Source organism: Heterodontus francisci, chromosome 38, assembly GCF_036365525.1.
Source record: "Heterodontus francisci isolate sHetFra1 chromosome 38, sHetFra1.hap1, whole genome shotgun sequence".
Taxonomy (NCBI): Eukaryota; Metazoa; Chordata; class Chondrichthyes; order Heterodontiformes; family Heterodontidae; genus Heterodontus; species Heterodontus francisci.
Genome location: NC_090408.1, coordinates 24750916 through 24772298, shown reverse-complemented (window position 1 = coordinate 24772298; position 21383 = coordinate 24750916). Strand labels below are relative to the sequence as shown.

The 21383-nt window shown below is 39.7% G+C and overlaps 1 protein-coding gene across 6 annotated transcripts in view; it reads left to right on the top strand.

Moving 5' to 3' along the window:
- znf280d (zinc finger protein 280D) overlaps positions 1-21383 on the top strand; it is a 114295-nt gene that overhangs the window by 29520 nt on the left and 63392 nt on the right. For 2 of the 6 annotated variants that reach the window (XM_068017851.1, XM_068017850.1), the window contains exons 2-5: positions 2726-2876; positions 17449-17544; positions 17770-17888; positions 19410-19539. In XM_068017851.1, coding sequence (XP_067873952.1) covers positions 2741-2876; positions 17449-17544; positions 17770-17888; positions 19410-19539 — 481 coding nt within the window. In that variant the 5' untranslated portion in view covers positions 2726-2740. Of the gene's footprint in view, positions 1-2725; positions 2877-15050; positions 15145-15350; positions 15558-17448; positions 17545-17769; positions 17889-19409; positions 19540-21383 lie in introns of those variants that run through there. The other 4 variants (XM_068017854.1, XM_068017853.1, XM_068017852.1 and 1 more) reach the window with 4 other exon arrangements.

The window sequence follows — 21383 nt, the reverse complement described above, 5'->3', positions numbered from 1 at the left end:
CCCGAACTGCCACTTAGTCCTGGCTGCTCACAGCTTTTGGTGAGATGCATTGATAAGTTAGAAATGCCTGGAAAGCGGCTGAGGCTCTTTGGTGCTCTCTAAGCTTCCTGCATGGAAGTGTCTTCCTTCGTGCAGAAGAAAGAATGAATGAACTTAATTTATATTGCATCTTTTTACATCTTCAGGATGTCTCAAGCAGTTCATAGTGAATTACTCTTGGAAATCACTATCATTATGTAAGAAGAGCAGTTAATTTTCTCACATTGTTTAAGATCTCACATGCAGCAGTGAGATAAACAATCAGTTAATGTGTTTTTTTGGTGGTGGTGGTTGAGGAATAGATTTTGACCAGGCCACTAAAAGAAGTCCCCTGCTCTTAAAAGTAGTGCCATGGGATGGCCACACAAACAGGTGGACAATGCCTTGGTTTAATGTATCATTGGAAAAAGGGCACCTCTGACAAGACAGTAGTCCCTTAATACTGTACTGAAATCTCAGCCTAATGTGCTTAAGTCCCTGGGGTGGGGCTGAACCCATGATCATTGAATTTTTTAATGGTGCGAGTGCTCCCACTAGCAATCTGGAGTAGGGAAAAAGGTTACAGTAAAGCTTTAGGGCTTGGCAGTTTCCCTATCAGAGAAGGGAGAGAAGAAGAAACAAAAGACTTCAAACAATATCAAAACTGTTGCTGGTTTTTCACATTTAATAAGGATAAACTCGGGGTTAGTGAAATAATTCTGCATATGACCGTATTCCACTTTTGTTAATTTGCACTAAATATTTGTTAGGCTTTGTTTACGTACGCCTTATTATTACTTATGCTTTATTTACGCATATGCAGTTGTTGACTCCCCTTCTTCCTACTGTAAATAATACGAGATGGTTAGGAAGTGCTTGTGTGAGAAAAGCAGGTTTTCTGTACCTCTAGTTCATCATTTCTCCTCTTGGAAGTTGATATCAGGAATAATGGACAATTTCATGCTATCTTGTTGGATTTTGTGGCCCTTTTACAGCAGCTCAACTTTTAGTTGAAATGTCACCCCCATAAGTATTTGGAAAGTTTGGAATGGCTGCTATTAATCAAACCTTTTTCACCTGTAGCAGTCTTAACTTGCTGTTTTGCAACACTTGTGAGGAAAAGTGTCCTTCATACTGTTTTAAAAACTATTCTGACTGTTTCAAACGAATTCCTACATTACAACAGTGACTGTGCTTCAAAAGTACTTCATTGGTTTTAAAATGTTTTGAAACATCCACTCATGAAGAGCGCTACATAAATGCAAGAACTTTTTTTCTATAACATTTACAAATCCTGGTTTTCAAAGCCTGATTAGCATTTATGGAATTTACATATTTGATTATGATGCACTGTTGTTTTTAATTAGCTCTCTGCCTGCCACTTGGTCAAGTGCGGTTTTTATTTAGCTGACCAATTGAAGATGCTCAATATTTAAGACTTAATAACCAAAATGTCATTCTAAAGCAGGGTTGTCCAACATACAGCCCACGTGTCAGTATCCAGCCCGCCAAAGGCTTTCATTCAGTCCACGAACGTATTTCAGAGATGAGAAATTTTCAAATTGCTTCTTTCAGACCAACTTTTTAAAACATCACAAGTCAGTTTCACAGCTGACGGGTGCTGACATCGGGACCAGCGCTTTCCCAACTTGGGACAGATTCGGGGTTTTCTGGCAGGCTTGTTAATAAAAAGTTGGAACCCAGCGGAAAACCCCACATCTGTCCGAAGTCCGGAAAGCGCTGTTCCCGATGTCAGCACCCATCAGCTGTGAAACTGACCTGTGATGTTTTTATTTTTAAAAAAAACTGACCAACAACAAAGCTACTCTGCTGAGCGCTCCCTGCAACTGTCAGAGAAGAGACAGAGAGAAGGGGGGCGGGGAGAGGTGTTGGGGCACAGAGAGCGAGGATGTCACTGGGTGTGGGGGATGGTGTGGAGGTGGAGATGACAACACAGTGGGGGAACACAGGGAGAGACAGACAGACAAAGTGATCAAGATCATTCCAAACAGATGAACATCTATCTGGAATACTCTGCCTCGCTTCCAGAATTATGCGGGCAGACATTGACTACTTGTGCAAGCAAAAAATGCCAGCTATCTCTCTAAATCAATGTCCAACATAGTGATGAGAAAGCAAGTCAATAAATTATTCTTCTCATTTAAAGCTTCACAAAAATGCACATTTGTTCTTTTGATTAATAGTAAGATAAATTTATAATGCCTTTATCTTTCTGAAATTGTCTCACTGGCCCCCTAATGTAAGGCAAAAATTGTAATGTGGCCTCCCCCCTTCCCCCCCCCCCCCCCCATGTGAAAAGGTTGGACAACCCTGGTCTAAAGGGTTTCATAACATGGTAGACAGACAGCTGTGGCTGGTGATCAAACTTGTCCTGACCATTGTAACTATTTTTGACAGTTGGATTAAATTGTAATTTGTATTCTGGTGAAATAACTTTAATGGACCCAAGTTATTCCTTCCTTGCACTTGAGACTACTGATCTGACATCTGCGTACATACAGGAAAATACAATTTAAAGGAGGTTTTTGTAGAAATATTTTAGGTTTTTTATTCAGAATTGGTTGATACTAATTTTAGGAATTGAAGATGTACAAATATCTCTTCTAGTTGTAAGGTGATGCAATGATGACTTTTAAACAATCTTTTTTAAGTGAAGCAAACTTTTTCCTTCCCCCTCCAAAATCAGGACTGAAGCATCAGAATGGCAGAACTATTTATGGAATGTGAAGAAGAAGAGTTGGAGCCTTGGCAAAAAGGGAATAAAGGCGATGAAGATGATGATGATGAGCCCATTTTTGTGGGAGAGATTACAAGCTCCAAAACCTCCAGTTACCCAAGTATGACATATATTTTGTTTCTTCAGGATTGATTCAGATTCCAGGCCAGATCAGTCCTTTTTAAGTGAATAAAAGTTATTTGCCACAAATGTATGTTCTATGCAATTGAACATAACTTCCTGTTGCTGGGTGAGTGATTGTTCACAAGAGTGAATGATCATTTTAAGCAGGTTGAGATCTGACATTGAGTTTTTGTCTCCAGCATTTTGTACAGGAATGCTAAGGAGCTTGATGAATCACTTTGGAAATGTAGAACAAATTTCCCTCAATTTTTTTTTTAAAGCAGCATTGTTATCATTGGGTCACTTGGTTTTAATTGTAGTTTAATCCAAAAACAATTATTATTGTTTTTGCAGAATGATTAAGTAACTTTCAAGAGATATAGAAATTGTCTGTTTTAGGTGTGTAATGGCTACTGCATTTGGTTATTTCAAAATTCAACATGGCCTGATAAACTAACATTCAGTTATGCAGTGGAGAAGCTATTGAATTGAGGAATTTGCTATAATAACAATAGTCATTTGAGATCTGCAAAAGAAACGTTTTTCCTCTTGTTGTCCTGGATATGAATTATTTCTATAAAGGAGAAAACTGCAGGTAATGAAACATCATAACTAATATCAGATTATTCTCTCTAATTTAAGAATTGGATGGTATCTGAATTTGTTTATCTGTATTAAGTATTCAATCCAGTGTGCATCCATGGCCTTGTGTGCCACCTTAGAACAAAAATAAGTGATGGGATCAAATAAGTAGCCTGTTAATATTATTGTTTAAATTCAAATCAGATACAGAAACCAATGGGAAAAAAAATCATTCAATTTTCTAAATTACATACTTTTAAGGTAACTTTGTGTGCCTCAACGGGCTGTAAAGTCATCAAATTTCTAAATTAATTCACTTAAATCATTTTTAATATGTAAAGCAAATGCTTTTGTGTTTATTTTTTGTCTTTTAAGAGTTACGTTTGGGGATCCCTGGGAGTATATACATATTTGCAGGGATCTCCACAGAGAAACATTTGAAAATCAATGTGGTCAACAGGTAGAAACATTGCCCAGTCAACAGTTAGCAACCACCAAAAACATCATAAATCAATTAGCTTAAAATTAAAAATCCTGGGCAAGACATTACTTGTAGCCATGAACTTGCCTATTTTATCTTAGAAAGCCACGTAATAACATTCCTGCACACAGTGGGAGCTGGAATAAATTTCTACTAGGTTACCGCTGGATGCATTGTTTACTTGGGTTTTCTTGCTGATGTTTCCCTCTTTCCCCCCACCCCCCCGCCCCCACCCAGCGAAGTTCCAAGCATGTTCCACCTCAGTGTTTAGTCCTTGACCATTAGGAGGCTAGACTTGCAGCTGCAACAAATGAAGTTGGAAGTCTATGCAGCTTGACTTTACTTCTGAAATCCCCCTTGTCAAAAGAAATAGTCTTGCTTAGCTGTAATAAAGGGGTCAAGCAGACAATCTTTAACCTATTAAAATAGACCAGCTTCGGGTCGCTGTTTGGCATATTCTGTGCAGCAATTGTAATACAGATTTTATGGCAGTTGGTGTCAAACTGTACTGTATAAACTGTTGTGTTTCCACTGCTCTCATGAATTACCTGAGCTTGTTTATCGTAAGAAAAGAAACTATAACATGCATAAACTCCTAATTTATTCATTTCTTTCAATTGCAGTCCTGTTATTTTCTTGGTCTCACTCATGACCTCACTGTTTTCCAACTTCTCGATCCCCAAATCAGTGCAGACCAATCATAGGTTCTGGACTTTACCCTTTGAGATGTCAAAAATAATATATTGTTATTACTGATGGCATTTAGCAACAATATTATTAATATACAGCCCGAACCACATCCCTAGTCACTGGCTCTCCTACTTGCTTATTTATCTCAGCCCAAGGCCCCAGTTGTCTTATACAGCTGCAATAACACAACGCATACCAGCTTCTCAATCCCAAACAGTGGTAAGATTTCTGAAACGTTAAATGATTTGGACCTTCTAAACCTGGCTTTGTGTCTCATTAGAGGAAAAGGAGTGAGTACAAAACGTGCAGGAAAACAGAGGCAGACATATTGGGAGAACATGTGAAAGACATAGAGTACTAGACAAACACAGTGAGGGAACTGCAGATATGGAAAGGAAGTCAGCAATGGAAAAGCATACTAAGTTTTAGGAGCCATACAGAAGAGAGGAGTTAAAGATAACCACTTTAAAGAGACAGAGCAAGTGAGACAGAATTTGGGGTAAACTTAATATAGAAGGACAAAAGCATAGGCAGACAAGAAATATGATAGAGTTGGAAGACAAAGATAGAAAGACATATTGGAGTGTGGGAGACTAAAAGGAAGAGACAACATTTTTGTTTATCAGTAACACCATGGGAAATCAGCTATATATTAATATATAATGTGCTCCATGGTATTCTTGTTGTAAAATATCCTCTGAAATATGCTCCTGAACACAAGAGATGTATTTGTTCTGTTTATAAAATATAACCTGATTCTGACTTGGGTCATTTTTATATAATTTATTTTTTGAAATGGCACGTCAAAAGTTTTTAATGCTAGGTGTCTATTACATGAAATATCTTGGAAAATTCTGATGTCAATAAATGCTTTTTAGATCTTAAGGAGTAGATGGTATGAGTACTTGGATAGCATTAGCTTAATCAGAAGCAGTTAGCACAGGTACCGTCTCAACTTCTTGAAGGATGTGACAAATTAGGTAACTGGAATTCCCTATCGTACACTTTAAGGAAGCTTTTAACAAAATGGCACTTCTGATTAAATTAAAAGTCAATGGAATTCAGGTTGGCACATAGAAGTGGATAACAAAGGTCAGACTAGGAGGCGGTGCTGAGTATAGTCTCAAAAGGTCATCGCTTGAACTCTTGTTTCCAATTTCCAGAAATGATCTGAATGTCAGTAGTAACAGTTAGCTTATCAGAATTTGCATATAATAAAATAGAGCAATGGCAACAGAGGAGATAATTTTAGCCTAACCTAATTGATGAGATCAATTTGCCACCTATTTTACATCCTGGCTTATTTTACTTTGCATTAACCTAAATGGAGAATCCAATTAAGATTTAGATCAGTTATAGAATTGGGCAAAGAAACAGCAAATTAAATTTAATACACTCAAATGTGACCTAATAGGTGTCGAGTGAAAAATAGAATATAATTTGGATGGGAAAACTTAGAAAGTTTGGTTTAGTTTATAGTTTTCTCAGCCTAATGGCACATGAGACAAGAAGTTTCTTCCGCTATTGTCTATCCAGAACAAGTTGTTTGACTCCATTGCAAGTTGTTTCCTTACTGTGATATGTCATTCTTTGTTTTCCACGATTTCCCTTTCCTCCTCCGAAAAGAATTTAGTTTCAGACAAAATATACATAATGCCATAGAGTAGCCTAAGGACGTGGCCAAACCAGCATAACCGTCTTCTGTTTCATTATTGAGCTCATGGTCAGCTAATCTGTGCAGCACAATATAGCAATAACAACAATTTGCATTTATGTTGCATTCAACAAAGTAAAAGATCCCAAGGCGCTTTGCAGGAGCGTTCCAGACAAAATCTGATACGCAGCCACATGAGATATTAGAACAATTGATCAAAAACTCGCTCAACGAGGTAGGTTTTTAGAAGCATCTCAAAGGAGCAGAGTGAAGTATAGACGAGAGTGTTGGGGAGGAAATTTCAGTGCTTGCGGCCAAGATTGCTGAATGCACGGCTGCCAATGGTATGGTAATTGAGAATACCCAAGAGGCTAGAATTGGAGGAACGCAGAGTTACCGGAGGGTTGTAGGACTGGAGGAGGTTACAGATAGGAAGGGATGAGGCCATGGAGGGATTTGAACACAAGGGCAAGAATTTTAAATCTGAGGCACTGCTGTACAGGGAGACAATTTAGTTAATGAGTACACGAGTGACAAGAGAATGGAGCTTGGTGCAAGTTCGGATAAGGGCAGCAGAGAGTTTTTTTATGAGCTCAAGTTTATGGTAGGTGGAAGATGGGAGGCCTGCCAGAGCAGCACTGGATTCGTGCAGCCTGGAGTTAACAAAAGCCATGGGTGAGGGTTTCAGCAGTAGCTGGTCTCTGACGAGGATGAAGCTGGTCAGTATTACGGAGGTGAAAGTAGGTGGTCTTGGTGATGTTTCCTCATTGATTACACAAGATTATTCTTGAACAGAACAGCTTCCTGTTGTGCATCTCTTGCATCTACTACATTTTTGAGGCATACAGTGATACTGGGAGGAGAGTAAAGTTGTACAATCTGATTTTAGTGTGTAGGTGTATCTTACTGTTCCAGATGTTTGACAAATGAGAAGGTGACCCAGTGGCTTTGCTGAATTTGGCTTTCACTTCTTTAGGAGTCTGGCTGTTACTGTATTTTGAAAGTGTAATATCTGCTAAGTCATCGACTCTTCCATGTTCTTCTCTCCGTTGCACATCTGTCACTGTTAACATCACTCTCTCCTATCCTCAAATTCGTAGTGTTCTGCATACTGAGACAAAGTTGCACTTTGGCAGCTTCTGCTTTTATGCTCACAAATCTTTAAATTCTATCCAATTTGATACCCTCTATGACTATATCATCTGCAAAACCTCAGTTTTGCAGCTTACCTCTTTCCCAAACAATTCCAGTGTTCTCAACAAAAACCATTACTCTTCTCATTACAATGTCTGACATTGCAGAAGAGACGTGGGGATTTATGCAGCCTTGCCGTACACCACCAGCAATTTTAAACCATTCCGTGGCTACCCTGATGCAGCATGCAGATTCCATCAGATTAACAATCTTTCCTGGAATTCCATAGTATCCTGTCATCCAGATGGCTTCTCTGTGCACACTATCAGCCATTAGTAAAATCATTGAGGTTAAAACAACTTCTGTTGGTATTCTACAATTTTCATGAAAAGTATTCTCACGTTAGAACTCTGATTTGAATATGGCCTACCATATTGAAATCTAGCCAGTTTTTCCCGGGATGCATGTCGAGCAGTTTTGATCATATTTAAAATAATGGTGCAAAACACTTTTCCTGGTACAGATAAAACCCTCATTATAGATCAACTGGCTCCTCATTTTTAGGGATTTTATAGATGACACTTCCCCTGCCTTTAGAACAGGTATCCTTTTCCCAAGCCATCCTACACAACTTGCACATAATTCTCCATCTTTTATTATTTTGTCTTGTTATATTAAGGGATATCATAGAATTATTACTTTCTGTAGGAGCCAGCAGTACTTCACAAACTTTGTTGAGCGACAACTCCTCTAGAGTTATGCATTCTCAATCCCCAAGCTGCCTTCAAAAAATATCTTTGTCCAGTATGCTATATTCACCTCCACAGGTCACTAAAGGATAGAAGGACATCTGGGAGTAAACACGGTAACTATGTCCAACAGAGTACGTGGGGGGAGGGGGCAGTCAGATCAAACATACCACTCCCAACATCAGCCTAGTAGATTCTGCCCTTCTCTGTCAGATGAATGCTGGAGAGGATTTGGCCAGAATGAGACATTTGTACTTGCCATCTGGTCCTGTCCCTAAATCCAACCATTTTGGGATGTCATATAAGCCGTTTCCAGCATTAATGCCCAGCATGCGATCCATTCCCGTGTCAGCTCGGGGTGTAACATCAGTCTAAGCTCTAAAGGCTAATCCAGGTATCACTGCTCGACCATGGGGGTACATTTCCTTTTTAAGACCACACTCTACACCCCACACCAAAATATATCGGACATAACACCAGTCATTGTCTACGATAGACTTGGCCTGGGGAATTATCAAGGTGTCTAGACCCCCTTAGGCAGTAATACAACAGGTCCCCTTTCACATTGTACAACACAAGCCTGCAGAGGAAGGTACAGGTTAGTGATAATGAGAATGCTTACCATCTCTAGCCCCAACAGCACAGCAAAAGTGATGCAACCCAAAAATATCCCAGGATGTTCTGTATGTCCGTCCAGCTGTGGTGGCTAACTGTGCTGCTCCCATGTCTGCCTTGGACTTGAAGAATATTGAATTACTGAAATAAATATGTACAGTTAGGCCACCATAAACAAAATAATGGCATATCTGCTGTAATTACAGAGTAACACAAAATAGTGTAATCCTCTGACCGATCAGGAGCAACACTGCAAGAGATCTGCTAGTATTATAAAATGATATGCAATGCACCATCAAATGGGCTATTTCAAAATGATAGCATTATCATTCAATTCACTGAGCCATGCCTCAAGGGATCAGAGTATATCCTTTTAAATATTAAAATAAATACAAAGACCACAATAAGTCATAGAAAAATGCTCACATTGAAAACTATTATTTTGTCATCAAATTCTAGGTTTGTTTAATGAGGTCCATAGCGGGATTGACCATCTTTCTGGGAATATTAACTTCTTATTTATTAATTTTATATTTTTACATTGAAACTTTGTTTAATTTGGTTGGTACACCAAGCATGGGGAGGGTTATGCGCTGGTGCTTGGTGGTGGGAATCCCCTACTGTACATGGCTGGTGGGGTGGTCGGCATTCCTGATACCACCTGCCTTTCTCTTGCACCGTACTCTTGGGCCACTGGAGCCTTCTCCACTTGCCACATCTTCCATGCTTCCATGCCCCTTTGCTATTCTGCTGTAACATTTATACATTCTCCACCGCATTACAGCCCATTCTTTAATTCTCCCTATCACCGTTTCCCTAAATCTTCCTCCTTCTAAGCTGTTGGTCTGTAATGTCTCCTGGTTCTGATAAAAGTTCACTGACCTGAAGCATTAACTGTACGCTCCTCTTTCCACAGATGCTGCTTGACCTGCTGAGTGCATCCAGAAATGATTTCAGATTTCTAACATCTGCACTGTTTTGCTTTTTGCATTCTTTTGATTTGTCGTAGCAAGATGTGCAAATTTTAGTTTCTAATACTTAATTAGACTAAATTGGGACTTAACTACATTGTTAGACACTCCTAGCAATGTATATTCATTTTATTACTGCTGTCTTCTGTTTTGCTGTTTTTTTGAGGGAGAAGGAAGAGTTATAATTATAACCTGTAATGGCGATAAAGCTTGGCAACATTTTTCTTCCCAATTATTCATCTCCCCTTAGTTATTCTTTCTTGGCAGTTCGAGGTTGAAGCTGACATGACAAAATGTGATTTCCAGCTCACTCTGTAACTGTTTGATTTTTCTGCTCTGTGTTGGCCCTGTTATGCAGTAAACCCTCTCTTGTAAGATAGATTTCCTATGGGGAGAGATTCAGAGTCAGTGAACTGTAAAGAAAATGTTTGATGCATTGCCAAAATGATAACACACTTCCACGTTATCGGGGCAACATTTGACATCAGTGTACACAGAGCCATACTTTTTCCACAGGTACAATATCGAGAATTTCCCTGAGGAGTTGCTGTTCTATAAGTGAGACTCCTCTGGAAGTTTTGACACGCTGAATTAGAATTACCCTGTCAGGTTAAGGATCAAGGCAAGTTATGAGATGTACTTGGTATTTCATGCAGCTTCATTCAGAATTGACAGAATTAATTCTTGGACTGCTGCATTTTTTTATTAAGTATTGAACAATCAATTTCTGTCAGCACTAGGTTATTTAAACTCACTCTGCTAGTACCTGGAGTTAAAAAATTTACAGATGATATATTTCTTCTAACTCCAGTCTGTTGTCTTCAATGCTGTTGATGTCCTTTCTGTTTGTATTGCAGTATTGTCATCAAGATTTAGTAAGTCATATAATGGTGGACATGTGAGATTTTCATTGTCCACTTAATTTGTAAACAAAAATTGTAAAAACAGTCAACTTTACAACAGATTTTGTCCTTGCAAGTGTAGATTGCTTCTGGTGAAAACATTTTGAACTGTGAAATATTAGGATAAAGTACTGAGGCAGGTCTGTACATGGTGATAGCTGTGGGAACATTTTGAAGTAATGAATTAATAACAGTGTTAAAGGTTTATTAGTTTTAAACCTATAGATAGGGTAGTGGAGACTCAACCTTGGACTTATTTTGTAAACAGTTAAATATTGTGATGGAAGTTTTTAATTTTCTTATCAGAGGGATGAACTAGAATAAGCCAACAAGATTGCCTCATCAAAACTATCCTGTGGCGTGTACCATTATGCAAGTTTTTTCCTAGCTGAAAATTGTTTGTTCCTCACATTAGATTCCTTGCTGCCAAGTCTGGGGCAATGTCTTTAAGGATGTAGGCTATGTTAGACAAAGTATCAAATATCCTTTAATGTGGACCAACCTGACTTTAAAAAAAATCTCTCTTATGTTTCCCAGGTGCCTAAGGTATAGGCGATGAGTCTACTAAAAATATCAGACCTGCAAGCCTTTTTCAAGGCAAGCATGCTATTTAAGTGGTGATCAATGCTGTACTTCCCAGAATAGAGAGAATAAATATACAGAAGAAATAAATCGGGCAAAAAGCAGGAAACAAGAAGTTCAAGTGGCGAACACAAAAATAGGAATTTTGCACTGCTCAGAATATATTCCAAGCTGGACTGTGATTCTATGATGCATCCTTCAGCACGATCCATACAATGCATTATCTGTGTCAAAAAGAGAAGTTAAGGGTAGTATTAGCTTAAAGGAAGGGGCTTATAACATCAAAAAGTGTGGTAAGCCTGAGGATTTGAGGAGTTCTAGAATTTAGCAAAGGATGACCAAGAAATTGATGAAGGAAGCGAAAAGAGAGTATGTGAGTAAACTAGCAAGAGACAAAAACAGATGGTAAAATCTTCAACAGGTATGTTAAAAGAAAGAGATTAGCAGAATTAAATGTGGGTCCTTTTAGAGGCTGAGACAGGAGAAATTATAATGGGGACTCAGGAAATAGCAGAGACATTAATTAAATACTTGGTATCTGTCTTCAAGGTAGAAGATAGAGAAAACATTCTGGTAATAGTAGTGAACCAAGGGTCTGGTAAAAGTGAGGAACTTGATATTACTGGTAAAGAAATAGGACTGGAGAAATTAATGGGACTTAAAGTTGGCAAATCCCCTGGATCTGATGGCCTGCATCCTAGGTTCCTAAAAGAGATGGTGGATGCATGGGTTTTGATCATCCCAAATTCCCTAGATTCTAGAACAGTCCCTATGTATTGGAAGGTAGCAAACATAAGCCCCGTTGTTCAAGAAAGGGTGGACAGAGAAATCAGAGAACCATAGGCCAGTTAGCCTGACATCAGTATAGGGAAAATGCTGGAATCTATTATAAGGGATGCGGTAACAGGATATTTGGAAAACCACAATGTGATTAGACAGAGTAAACATGGACTTCTGAAAGGGAAATTGTGTTTGACAAATCTCCAGAATGTTTTGAGGATGTAATTGGTAAGGTGGATAAGGAAGAACCAGTGAATTTAGTGTATTTGGATTTTCAAAAAACATTTGATAACATGTCAAACAAGAGGCTGTTGCACAAAATTAGGGATCATGGTATTGGGGGTACTATGTTAGCATCAGTTGAGGATTGGCTAACAGACAGAAAACAGTAAGAACAAAGGGGTCATTTTTGAGTTGGCAGGCCGTAACTAGTGGGTACTGCAAGGCCCAGTGCTTGACCTCAACTATTTACAATCTTTATCCATGACTTAGATAGATAAATGAAGGGACCAAGTGTAATGTATTGAAGTTTGCTGACGATACAAAGCTAGGTGGGAAAGTAAGCTGTGGGGAGGATGCTGCACAGGAATTTAAATGAGTAGGCAGGAACATGGCAGATAGAATATAATATAGGAAAGTGTGAAGTTCTCCAGTTTGGAAGGAAAAATAGAAAACAAAACATTTTTATATTGTGAGAGACTGGGAAATGTTGGTATTGAGAGGGTCCTGGGTGTCCTTGCACACTCATCACAAAGTTAACATGCAGGTACAGCAAGCAATTAGGCACGCAAATGGTGTGTTCGCATATATCACAAAGGCATTGTAGTATAAAGGTAAAGAACTCTTACTGTAATTGTATAGGGCCTTGGTGAGACCGCACCTTGAGGACTGTGCACAGTTTTGGTTTCCTTACCTTGGAGGGAGTACAACAAAGGTTTACTGGACTGATTCCCGGGATAAGGAGAGGTTGATTAAACTAGGCCTGTATTCCCTTGAATTTAGAAGATTGGGAGGTGAGCTCTTAGAGCCATATAAAATTCTTAATGAATTTGGTAGGGTAGATGTTGAGAGGCTGCTTCCCCTGGCTGGAGAGTCTAGAACTAGGGGTCATAGTCTCAGAATAATTTAGGGCTGAGATGAGGAGAAATTTCTAAACTCAAAGGGTTACGTATATCTGAAATTCTCTATCCCAAAGGGCTGTGAATACTCTGTTTTTGAGTATTTTGAAGAAAGAGATAGATTTCTGCATACCAAGGGAATTGAGGAATATGCTGAAAGTATGCAGTGATGGAGCATCCTCGAAGGGCTTAATGGCCTACTACTCCCCCTATTTATGTTCTTAAAGTACCTGCAAAGCATTTAGCCTCACAGTGCTAGACTTGGCTATGTTCCCATGTTACCAGTTACAGTTTGGTGGGTGGTGGGGGGGGGGGGGGATGCACAGAGGAAGAGAGGAAGACCAACTTAGAATGCTGCAATGTTATAGTCTCCTTATTTACCTCAGTTTATTTAAATTCAGTTATATTAAACACGGTCAGCATATCTAAACCCAAAATCCATTCACAGTGGTTGATGGTCATAGTCATTGCATAAAATGCATGTCCTCTAAATTTGATGGTGACTTGTTAACTTTCCCTTAGATTCATGAAATACACCCATAAAAAATGGCTGCAATGTTTAGAAAAAGATAGCTGATCATTGTGTGCCAAAGGAATCCAGGCACACGTGGTTGCCTGCTGTTCAAAACATGTTTTTGTGCCAATCAGAGGTAAAAAAAAATTTAGCGCAGAACTTGCAAAAATTCCTCTTTTCCCCAGGAAAAATGTCATGCTCAGTACCCCTTTCTGCAGCTGACTCCTACCTAATCTGTTTTCGTCTTCGGTACCTTTTCTGTCTGAGGAAAAAAACTGACCAAAGAGGCAAATGGAAATGGGATACTCTCTTAAACCTCTTGGTTCCAAGATTTCACAGCCATTTTTACTTGGAACTCTGATGTGCCAATACTCCAAGCCTAAATTATGCCAGCACTCGATAAAGTTCATAGATTCATAGGTACAAGAAGCTTTAACTGCAATCTAAGCAGGAGTTAGTTTTCTAAGGGTATTGTTTTGATTTCCCGCAGCAGAAGCTTCTTTTCCATTTAGACATTTTATAGTAGTTAGGGAAGCGACATCCAATTTATAGGAAAGGTTATGCATTGTATTGAAAGGTTATTTAAAACAAAGTGACTCCTGACAGTGCAGTGGCCTGCCAACATCATCACAGTGCTCCAAGCTGCGCACATGCGCAGCCTACGTCTTGCCAGGACTAAGTGCTGCAAGCATAGGATAACGTCATCATGTAGCGCCAATGTCATCGCGAATTTGCGCCTGGTCGGTCTTGGTGCATGCGCCTGGTCTGCGTGCATGCGCGATAAAGCATCATCGGGTATCCAGCCCCTTTGAGGCTGGTGCTCGATTTTCGCTACTTGCTTGATTTCTTCCCCACCACCCCCCCGCTCCAAACTTCGCTGCGCCCACTCCCTTGGCCGATTGTTACTCTCTTTGCGCCACCGTGCTCTCTGACCACACACTCCCCGCTCACCCCCCACCCGCCCACAGCTGTAGGCCTTGCCACTTCCCTCCTCTTAGCCACTCGCTCCTAAGTCGCCCTGTTACCCCGCGAGCCCCACCATACTTCTTTGGGCAGCTCACGGAGAACAATCAAACGTGGGAACGAGTGGCCGAGAGGTGGGAAGTGGCACGGCCGGGGGGTGGGGGGGTAGCGGGAAGCGAGTGGCCGGAGAGCGGGTGGAGCGAAGCGAGGAGCAAACGGCCAGGGGAGTGGGGCGGAATCAGCAAGGTCTGGAGCAAGCAGTTGAGTTAGGGTGAAATCAGTCCTGGTCGATCATATAAAATGTGGATATTGAATTGGCAGCACGTTTTCTACTCTGCCCAATTTTCTTCTCCATCGATCAGGGTGCCAATTCACTATCTCCTGAAAGTATCAGAACATGGAAATGTAATCATAAAATTCCTTTTGTATTTTAATAGGATTACTGGAATGTTAAATGGATCTGAGGATTACAGTTAGTATCCTATACTACATACTAGTATATTGCTGGGCTTCCATCCAACTTACTGTAAGGTTAGTTTGCTAGATCATAAGCATTTCCTGTGATAAATTGAGCAGCACCATCTTTAATCCTGGCAGCTGCCTGAACGTCAGACAGTGACGTTTCAATGGAAGAGGCTACATTTGCGCACATGCTTGTACAGCACCACCTAGTGGTTGCGTTGTCACCAAACACAGCCTATTTAAAAACAGACATTTTCTGATTTTTCTTTTTGCAGCCCTTTCAACTGAGCCTGCTGAACCAGTGGTTTCCCTGCTGCATAGCCTATCTTTTCTAGACTGTTATGCTCCTGGACGTCATATGATCGCCTCAGGAGGACTTTGGACTGTAGGAAAGTCCCTTGCTGCTGGTTTCCCCACAGTTAACATGCTGACAAATTGGTTGGAGCACTAATCTGCAACGGCAAAATAGAGCAGTCAATTTGGTATGTCAGTTGATTGAAACTAAAGGCAATGAGGCTACAACTGCAATACTTCCAGATCATAGTCTAGGCAAACCAGTATGCCTGAGGCGAAACCGTGCTATTGTGTTTGCAACATTAACAAGCAGGGAAGAGAAAAAAGACTCACTCTTGCTCTGTTTGACAGGATGTGAACCTATCAGTGTAGTCATATTGGAATCATCAGATTAGTCTCTTCGCTCAATCTTTAGCCAGGGAAGACAATATGGCAGCAGGTTTTTGTCATCTAATGTTTCACTTCATAGTGGAAAATCCATCTGACATACTTTAGGACACTTTCAGGAGTTGCTTGGAGAGAGGTCTGTATACATTTCTCGATAATCATCTGCCTCTGTGCATGTGTTCATGGACAGAGGCTGTGTCCAGAAAAGAAAGGTTTGTCCTGAAAGCTGTTGATCTTTTCTTGGACATGAAGAATTCTGCATGTTTTCCCCAAATGTCGTCTTAATTTACTTTGACACAAGTTTATTTATCCACTTTTGAAACCTCTTCAAAGGTGAAAACTTTACATTTCTTGTATTGGTAGCTCATTGTTGGCTTTAGTTTCGGGTTGCAAAGTTACTTGATGAAGAAATTGTACCAACGTTTTACCTATCCACTATGCAAATCCGAATTGGAACACCATTTCCATGATGTGTTTGTGTCACACAGACAGCAATTTATGAAGTTTGAATTCTGGACCCAAGGCAAATCAACCACTAAGCATCAGATATCTCCAGAGTAATCGAGTGCATCTTATGCTACTGTTTTTCAGTGAAGAAACCAAAAGTATGGACTAAGGCTTTTCCACTTGTTCCAAAGCAACTCGTAATAATGTTCCAATTGATAGCATACGCAAGGCTACCAGATGGAGCACTCCTCCTACATTTATTAACATTAAAGAAAAATTTGTTCTTGAGATGTGGTAAGGCCAGTATTTATTGCACATCCCAAGTTGCCTTTGACCAGGTGTGGTGAGCTGCCTTCTTGAACTGTGGTTGCTCATGTGGTGTAGGTACACCCACAATGCTGTTGGGGAGGGAGTATGAGGATTTGGTCTCGCAGCCAAAGGAACAATGATATATTTCCAAGTCAGGATGGTGTGTGACTTAGACGGGAACATGCAGGTGGTGGTGTTGCCATGCAACTACTACTCTTGTTCTTCTAGGTGGTAGAGGTCACAGGTTTGGAAGGTGCTGTCAAAGGAGCCTTGGCAAATTGCTGTAGTGCAACTTGTCGATGATGCACACTGCTGTCAGTGCCGGTGGTGAAGGAAGTGAATGTTTAAGGTGGTGAATGGGGTGCCAATCAAGCGGGCTGCTTTGTCCTGGATGGTGTCATGCTTTTTGAGCTGCACTCATCCAAGCAAGGGGAGAGTATTCCATCACACTCCTGACTTGTGACTTATATAGATTGCGGACAGCTTTTGGGGAGTTGGGGGATTTAATTGCAGTACATAAAAACTGTAAGAAAAATAGTTGTATGTAGAAACCTATCCCTACTAAATATGGCCTACAGTGTACAATAAAGAAGATTAATAGATTATCTACCTGATAGGGTTGATTTTATTCTTCAAATGAAAGGCAGCTCTGCAGACAATGATTCTACCCTTCCATCCTGTCTACAAGCACTGTAGTGGTACAGTTTCTGGGAGTTGGTGTTAACTATCTTAGTTTACATATTGGTGAATTAGAGATTCAAAGTGGTCCTTGTTCCTTTCACTTTCTAGAATCTGCCTAACTTTTAGATCATCTGAGAAAATCAAAAGAGATGCAACAATAAATATTTAAAGGATAATTTGTCATATTTTGAATATTACAGACCCTTCAAAATTTTCCTTAAAAGATTGCTTATTTTATCTTTATTTGCTTATAAGGTAATAAAGCAGGAGGCACAACGTTTAATTTGGCACAGCAAGGAGGAATGCAAAATGGTGGACTTAGCAGAGGCATGATGGTCTCCTTTAGCAGTGGTAAGAGATATCAAAGTGATTTACAATTTTAGTGTCTTCACTAATGATCCTGTGACAGTATTTGGAATTTTTTCTGTTGAATGCCTTTAACCTTTTAATATAGAAAAATAGGTGCCATCAATTAAGTGATGATTTTTAAAACTTTTGGCAAATGTTCTCCTTTGCAAGTCCATAGAAATTCTACACGACATTGTAAATAAAACAATTTGTTTGTTTCTGTACTAGGTGAATCTTCTACAATCCAATCAGTCAACCAACAGTCTGCTCCATCAAATTCCAGCACAATGGCTGTGTATCAGCCAGGATCGCGAACATTAACAACACAGCCTATGGTATTAACACAAGTAATAACAAAGTGGTGTTATTTTGTTTATTGAAATACAGTTCTATTGAATTTGCTGATTTGTCTCTAAATGTTGGAACAGTATTGTACAGTTTATTTTCATTTGTCCTGAAAAAATCTGTTCATTCCTCTTGTCGTCATAACCAGAATGATGGGGTGCCAAATGTTTTCTTTAGTAAATCAGTGTGGAATTAAGACAAAGATAGAATCTGCTCAAAGTTAGAAATTACAACATGGAAACAGGCCATTCAGCCCAACCAGTCTGTGTTGATGTTTACCCTTCATACAAGCAAAGCAATACTGAGTAGCAAATATGTAACCAGAGGATTTCAAAATTATTTTTAGATTGTATGGAAGAAAGTTTCAGTGTTACGGTTGCAGAAATTGGAGTATCTCCCCTTCTGTAATAGACTCAAAATCTACTACATGCATTCATCACAGTTACACTCAATCCTATCCTTCATAAAAAGACATTTAATGAGGATTGGTTTGAGAGAAACTGCAGTTAAGTATACTCCTAGCAAGGGTCATTGGATAACAATTGAATGGTGAGCTTTGGTAATAGTTGATCCAAGCACCCTGCTTCTATCTTAAACTTTGGGCACTGAGACCAATTTGCAATAGCTCACCCTGCCCCAACTGAGATTATCTAGTTCCGAGCAAACTTGAAATTGAACTTGAGAATCTGATGTTTTCAGTTTCTCAGTGCAACTTAGATGCTGACCCTTGATGGAGTATGACACCATAACTTTTTAAGTGTGTTACTTTGTTGATCAACAGATTCATTAATTAATAACTAAATTAGGATTCATAATTCTAATGCAGAGAAGTTTTGGCCAATTATATCATGGTCGTCTTAGGCAATCCCTCGGGATTGAGGGTGACTAGCTTCAACTCCGGTTCGATGGGTTCTGAGATGATTGGTACGTCCAATACATGATCTGCAGACTGTGCCAGATGAGGGGCAGGTGGTGCTTGAATGGTCAGGTAGATGAGTATTTTGGAGGTTTGTATGCTCCCTTCAACGCTTTGACTTCTTGCATTCCCACTGAAGTCTTGGAGATGTATGATACCTTCCCGAATGTGCTTTCTCCATCTAGGATGGTCACGAGCCAGGGACTCTCACAGGTCGAAGGGGATGTTTGTTGTCTTCAGGGATATTTTGAGGACATCGCTAAAGCGTTTCTGCTGTCCTCCTGTGAGTCTCCTGCCAGGACCAAGTTCTGAGTAGAATAGCTGTTTTGGAATTCTGGTATCAGGCATGCTAATGACATGTCCCGCCCAGCAGAGCTGTTTTCATAGTGCTGCACAGACCATTGTGTAACAGGTTCTGTCAGTGACCATTTTCAGCAGTTTTAGATGGGTGGAACTAATTCTGTGTAATCAAACATGTTGGAAACAAATTTCTTTGTTTAGCTGTCCTGTGTGGTGATTTGTGACGTTAACTTTTTCTTCCCCATTTTTTGAATTTATTTGTAAAAATAAAATTTTAATTTTATTAAAAATCTTTCCTCTTTGCTAGGGTTTTACTCTGAAAGGTATGGGTTCGCCGTCGACTGTGTCTCAGAGTTCAGGTGGAGTAATGTACAATGCAAGAAAGAATCCAAGTCTAACTCGCTATCACAGCAGACCAACTGTTCCTGTGCTTTCTGGTATATATGTTTTCTGAGACTATTGCTGCTTGACTATTGCTTTTGTTCAGCAACCTTTATTTTAAATACAAAAAGTATTCAATAAAGATGACTTAGAGGTAAATCAGTACTCTTAAAAGAACATAAAGCACGAAATAAGAAACTTTAATTTGCCACCTTTCAGCCAGTTCCTGGGACTGACCATTGTGGGTCCACCCAATCAAAGTAATCCCCGAGGAAAGGTTACATGCAGTAGAGGAAAGCCATTTGGTCCATCTTAATTCATCTATCCAGAGCAACCCTATGCTCACTGCCTTCTTTGCTGCATCTAAATGATTTCAGGGATTTTTCCTCCATCACTCTGCTTGGAAGTCCTGAAGAAGAATCTTCTGTTAGTCGTCCTAATGTTACCATTTACTAGTTTGACTGTTGTCACTTTGCCCTACTCCACTGTTTAAGGTAGTCTGGATTTTTCTTTCCCATACCATTTTACTATCATCTCTCCGATGTCTCCATTACAGGTTGAAAAACCTGAGATTTCTCTGTTGTTGTTCTCATTACCATCAGACCCATCATTCTAGGGATGAGCCATTTGCCTCTTCTTTGCACTGCCTTCAGTCTTAGAATATCTCCCTTGTTTCTCAATGACCAGAACTGGACACAGTACTCAAGGTGTGGTCTGATTAGAGCATTGTACAGTTTGTTAATGAATTCCTTTGACTTGTATTCTAATGTTTTGACTGTGTAGTTAAACACTCTATTGGCTTTGTCAACTGCTGCTGTTCATTTGCTAGACAAGTTGAGTATTGAATTGAATCAACTCCAACACGTTGCCTTTTTTAACTTCACATTTAACTATTTCAACATGATTCATGAAGTATATATATTGCCCATTATTGCCTTCCTATGTGCAAATGACCCTCCTCTGTTCCTGCCTCCTGAACTACCACACTGACATGATCACTGTAACCAGTACCTGTTACCATCTGTGTTTGAACCAGTTTCACACCCATACCTAATTTTTGCATTGAATCCTTAAGCTTTGATCTTAGTAATTTTTCCTGTGGAACATTATTAAATAACTTACTGGTCACCCAAGTACGCAACATGTGGTTTACCAGAGTTGACTTGGATTGTTGCTTCCTTAAAGAAATAAAAAGGTTGGTCAGCCAGGATCTTCACCATCTCTGGTCTTCTTGACTGCTGTTTACTAAATTTTTGTACAAGTACTCCTCATGTTTACCCCTCAAAACTGATTCCAGCTTTTTGTAGAATTGACAAGTATTGGTCTGTAGTTGTCTGTGTTTTCTGTCATCCTTTTCGAATAAGGACACCATGTTGGCCTTTTCCAATCTCCTCCTATTTCCCAATAGTTTCTGCATAGTTTATTTCTACCTGCTCCACCTAAAAATATTTGACAATACTCCTGAATATTTAATCCTAAATACCCCATTCATTTTTTTCATTAACGGGTTACTTCCTTAACTCAGGAAGTAACATGTTCCATAGAGTAATTTATCACCTCCAGATTCTCCCATACCACCCTCCTCCACCTAGAGCCTTCAGCCCCGTCCCTATAGTCTTCAGCCCTGTTCCTAACTTCAATACTTTATCCATCTCAAAAATGCTAATTGACACTGTCAGCTGCGTTTTCTGAGTCTGCTACACATTGCAACACTTGGGATCACCAGGAAGAGAAGAGAAAGCAATGTACTGTGTTCTAATATTTGCTTGCATCCTTTATTTTTGTATTCATGATCCAGGCTAAACAATCTGTTTGCGTCTGCATTTTCCATGGCCCTCAGCATTTTAAAGACCTGGATCATGTCCCTGTCAATCACTTCTCCAGTGAAAACATGTTCAAC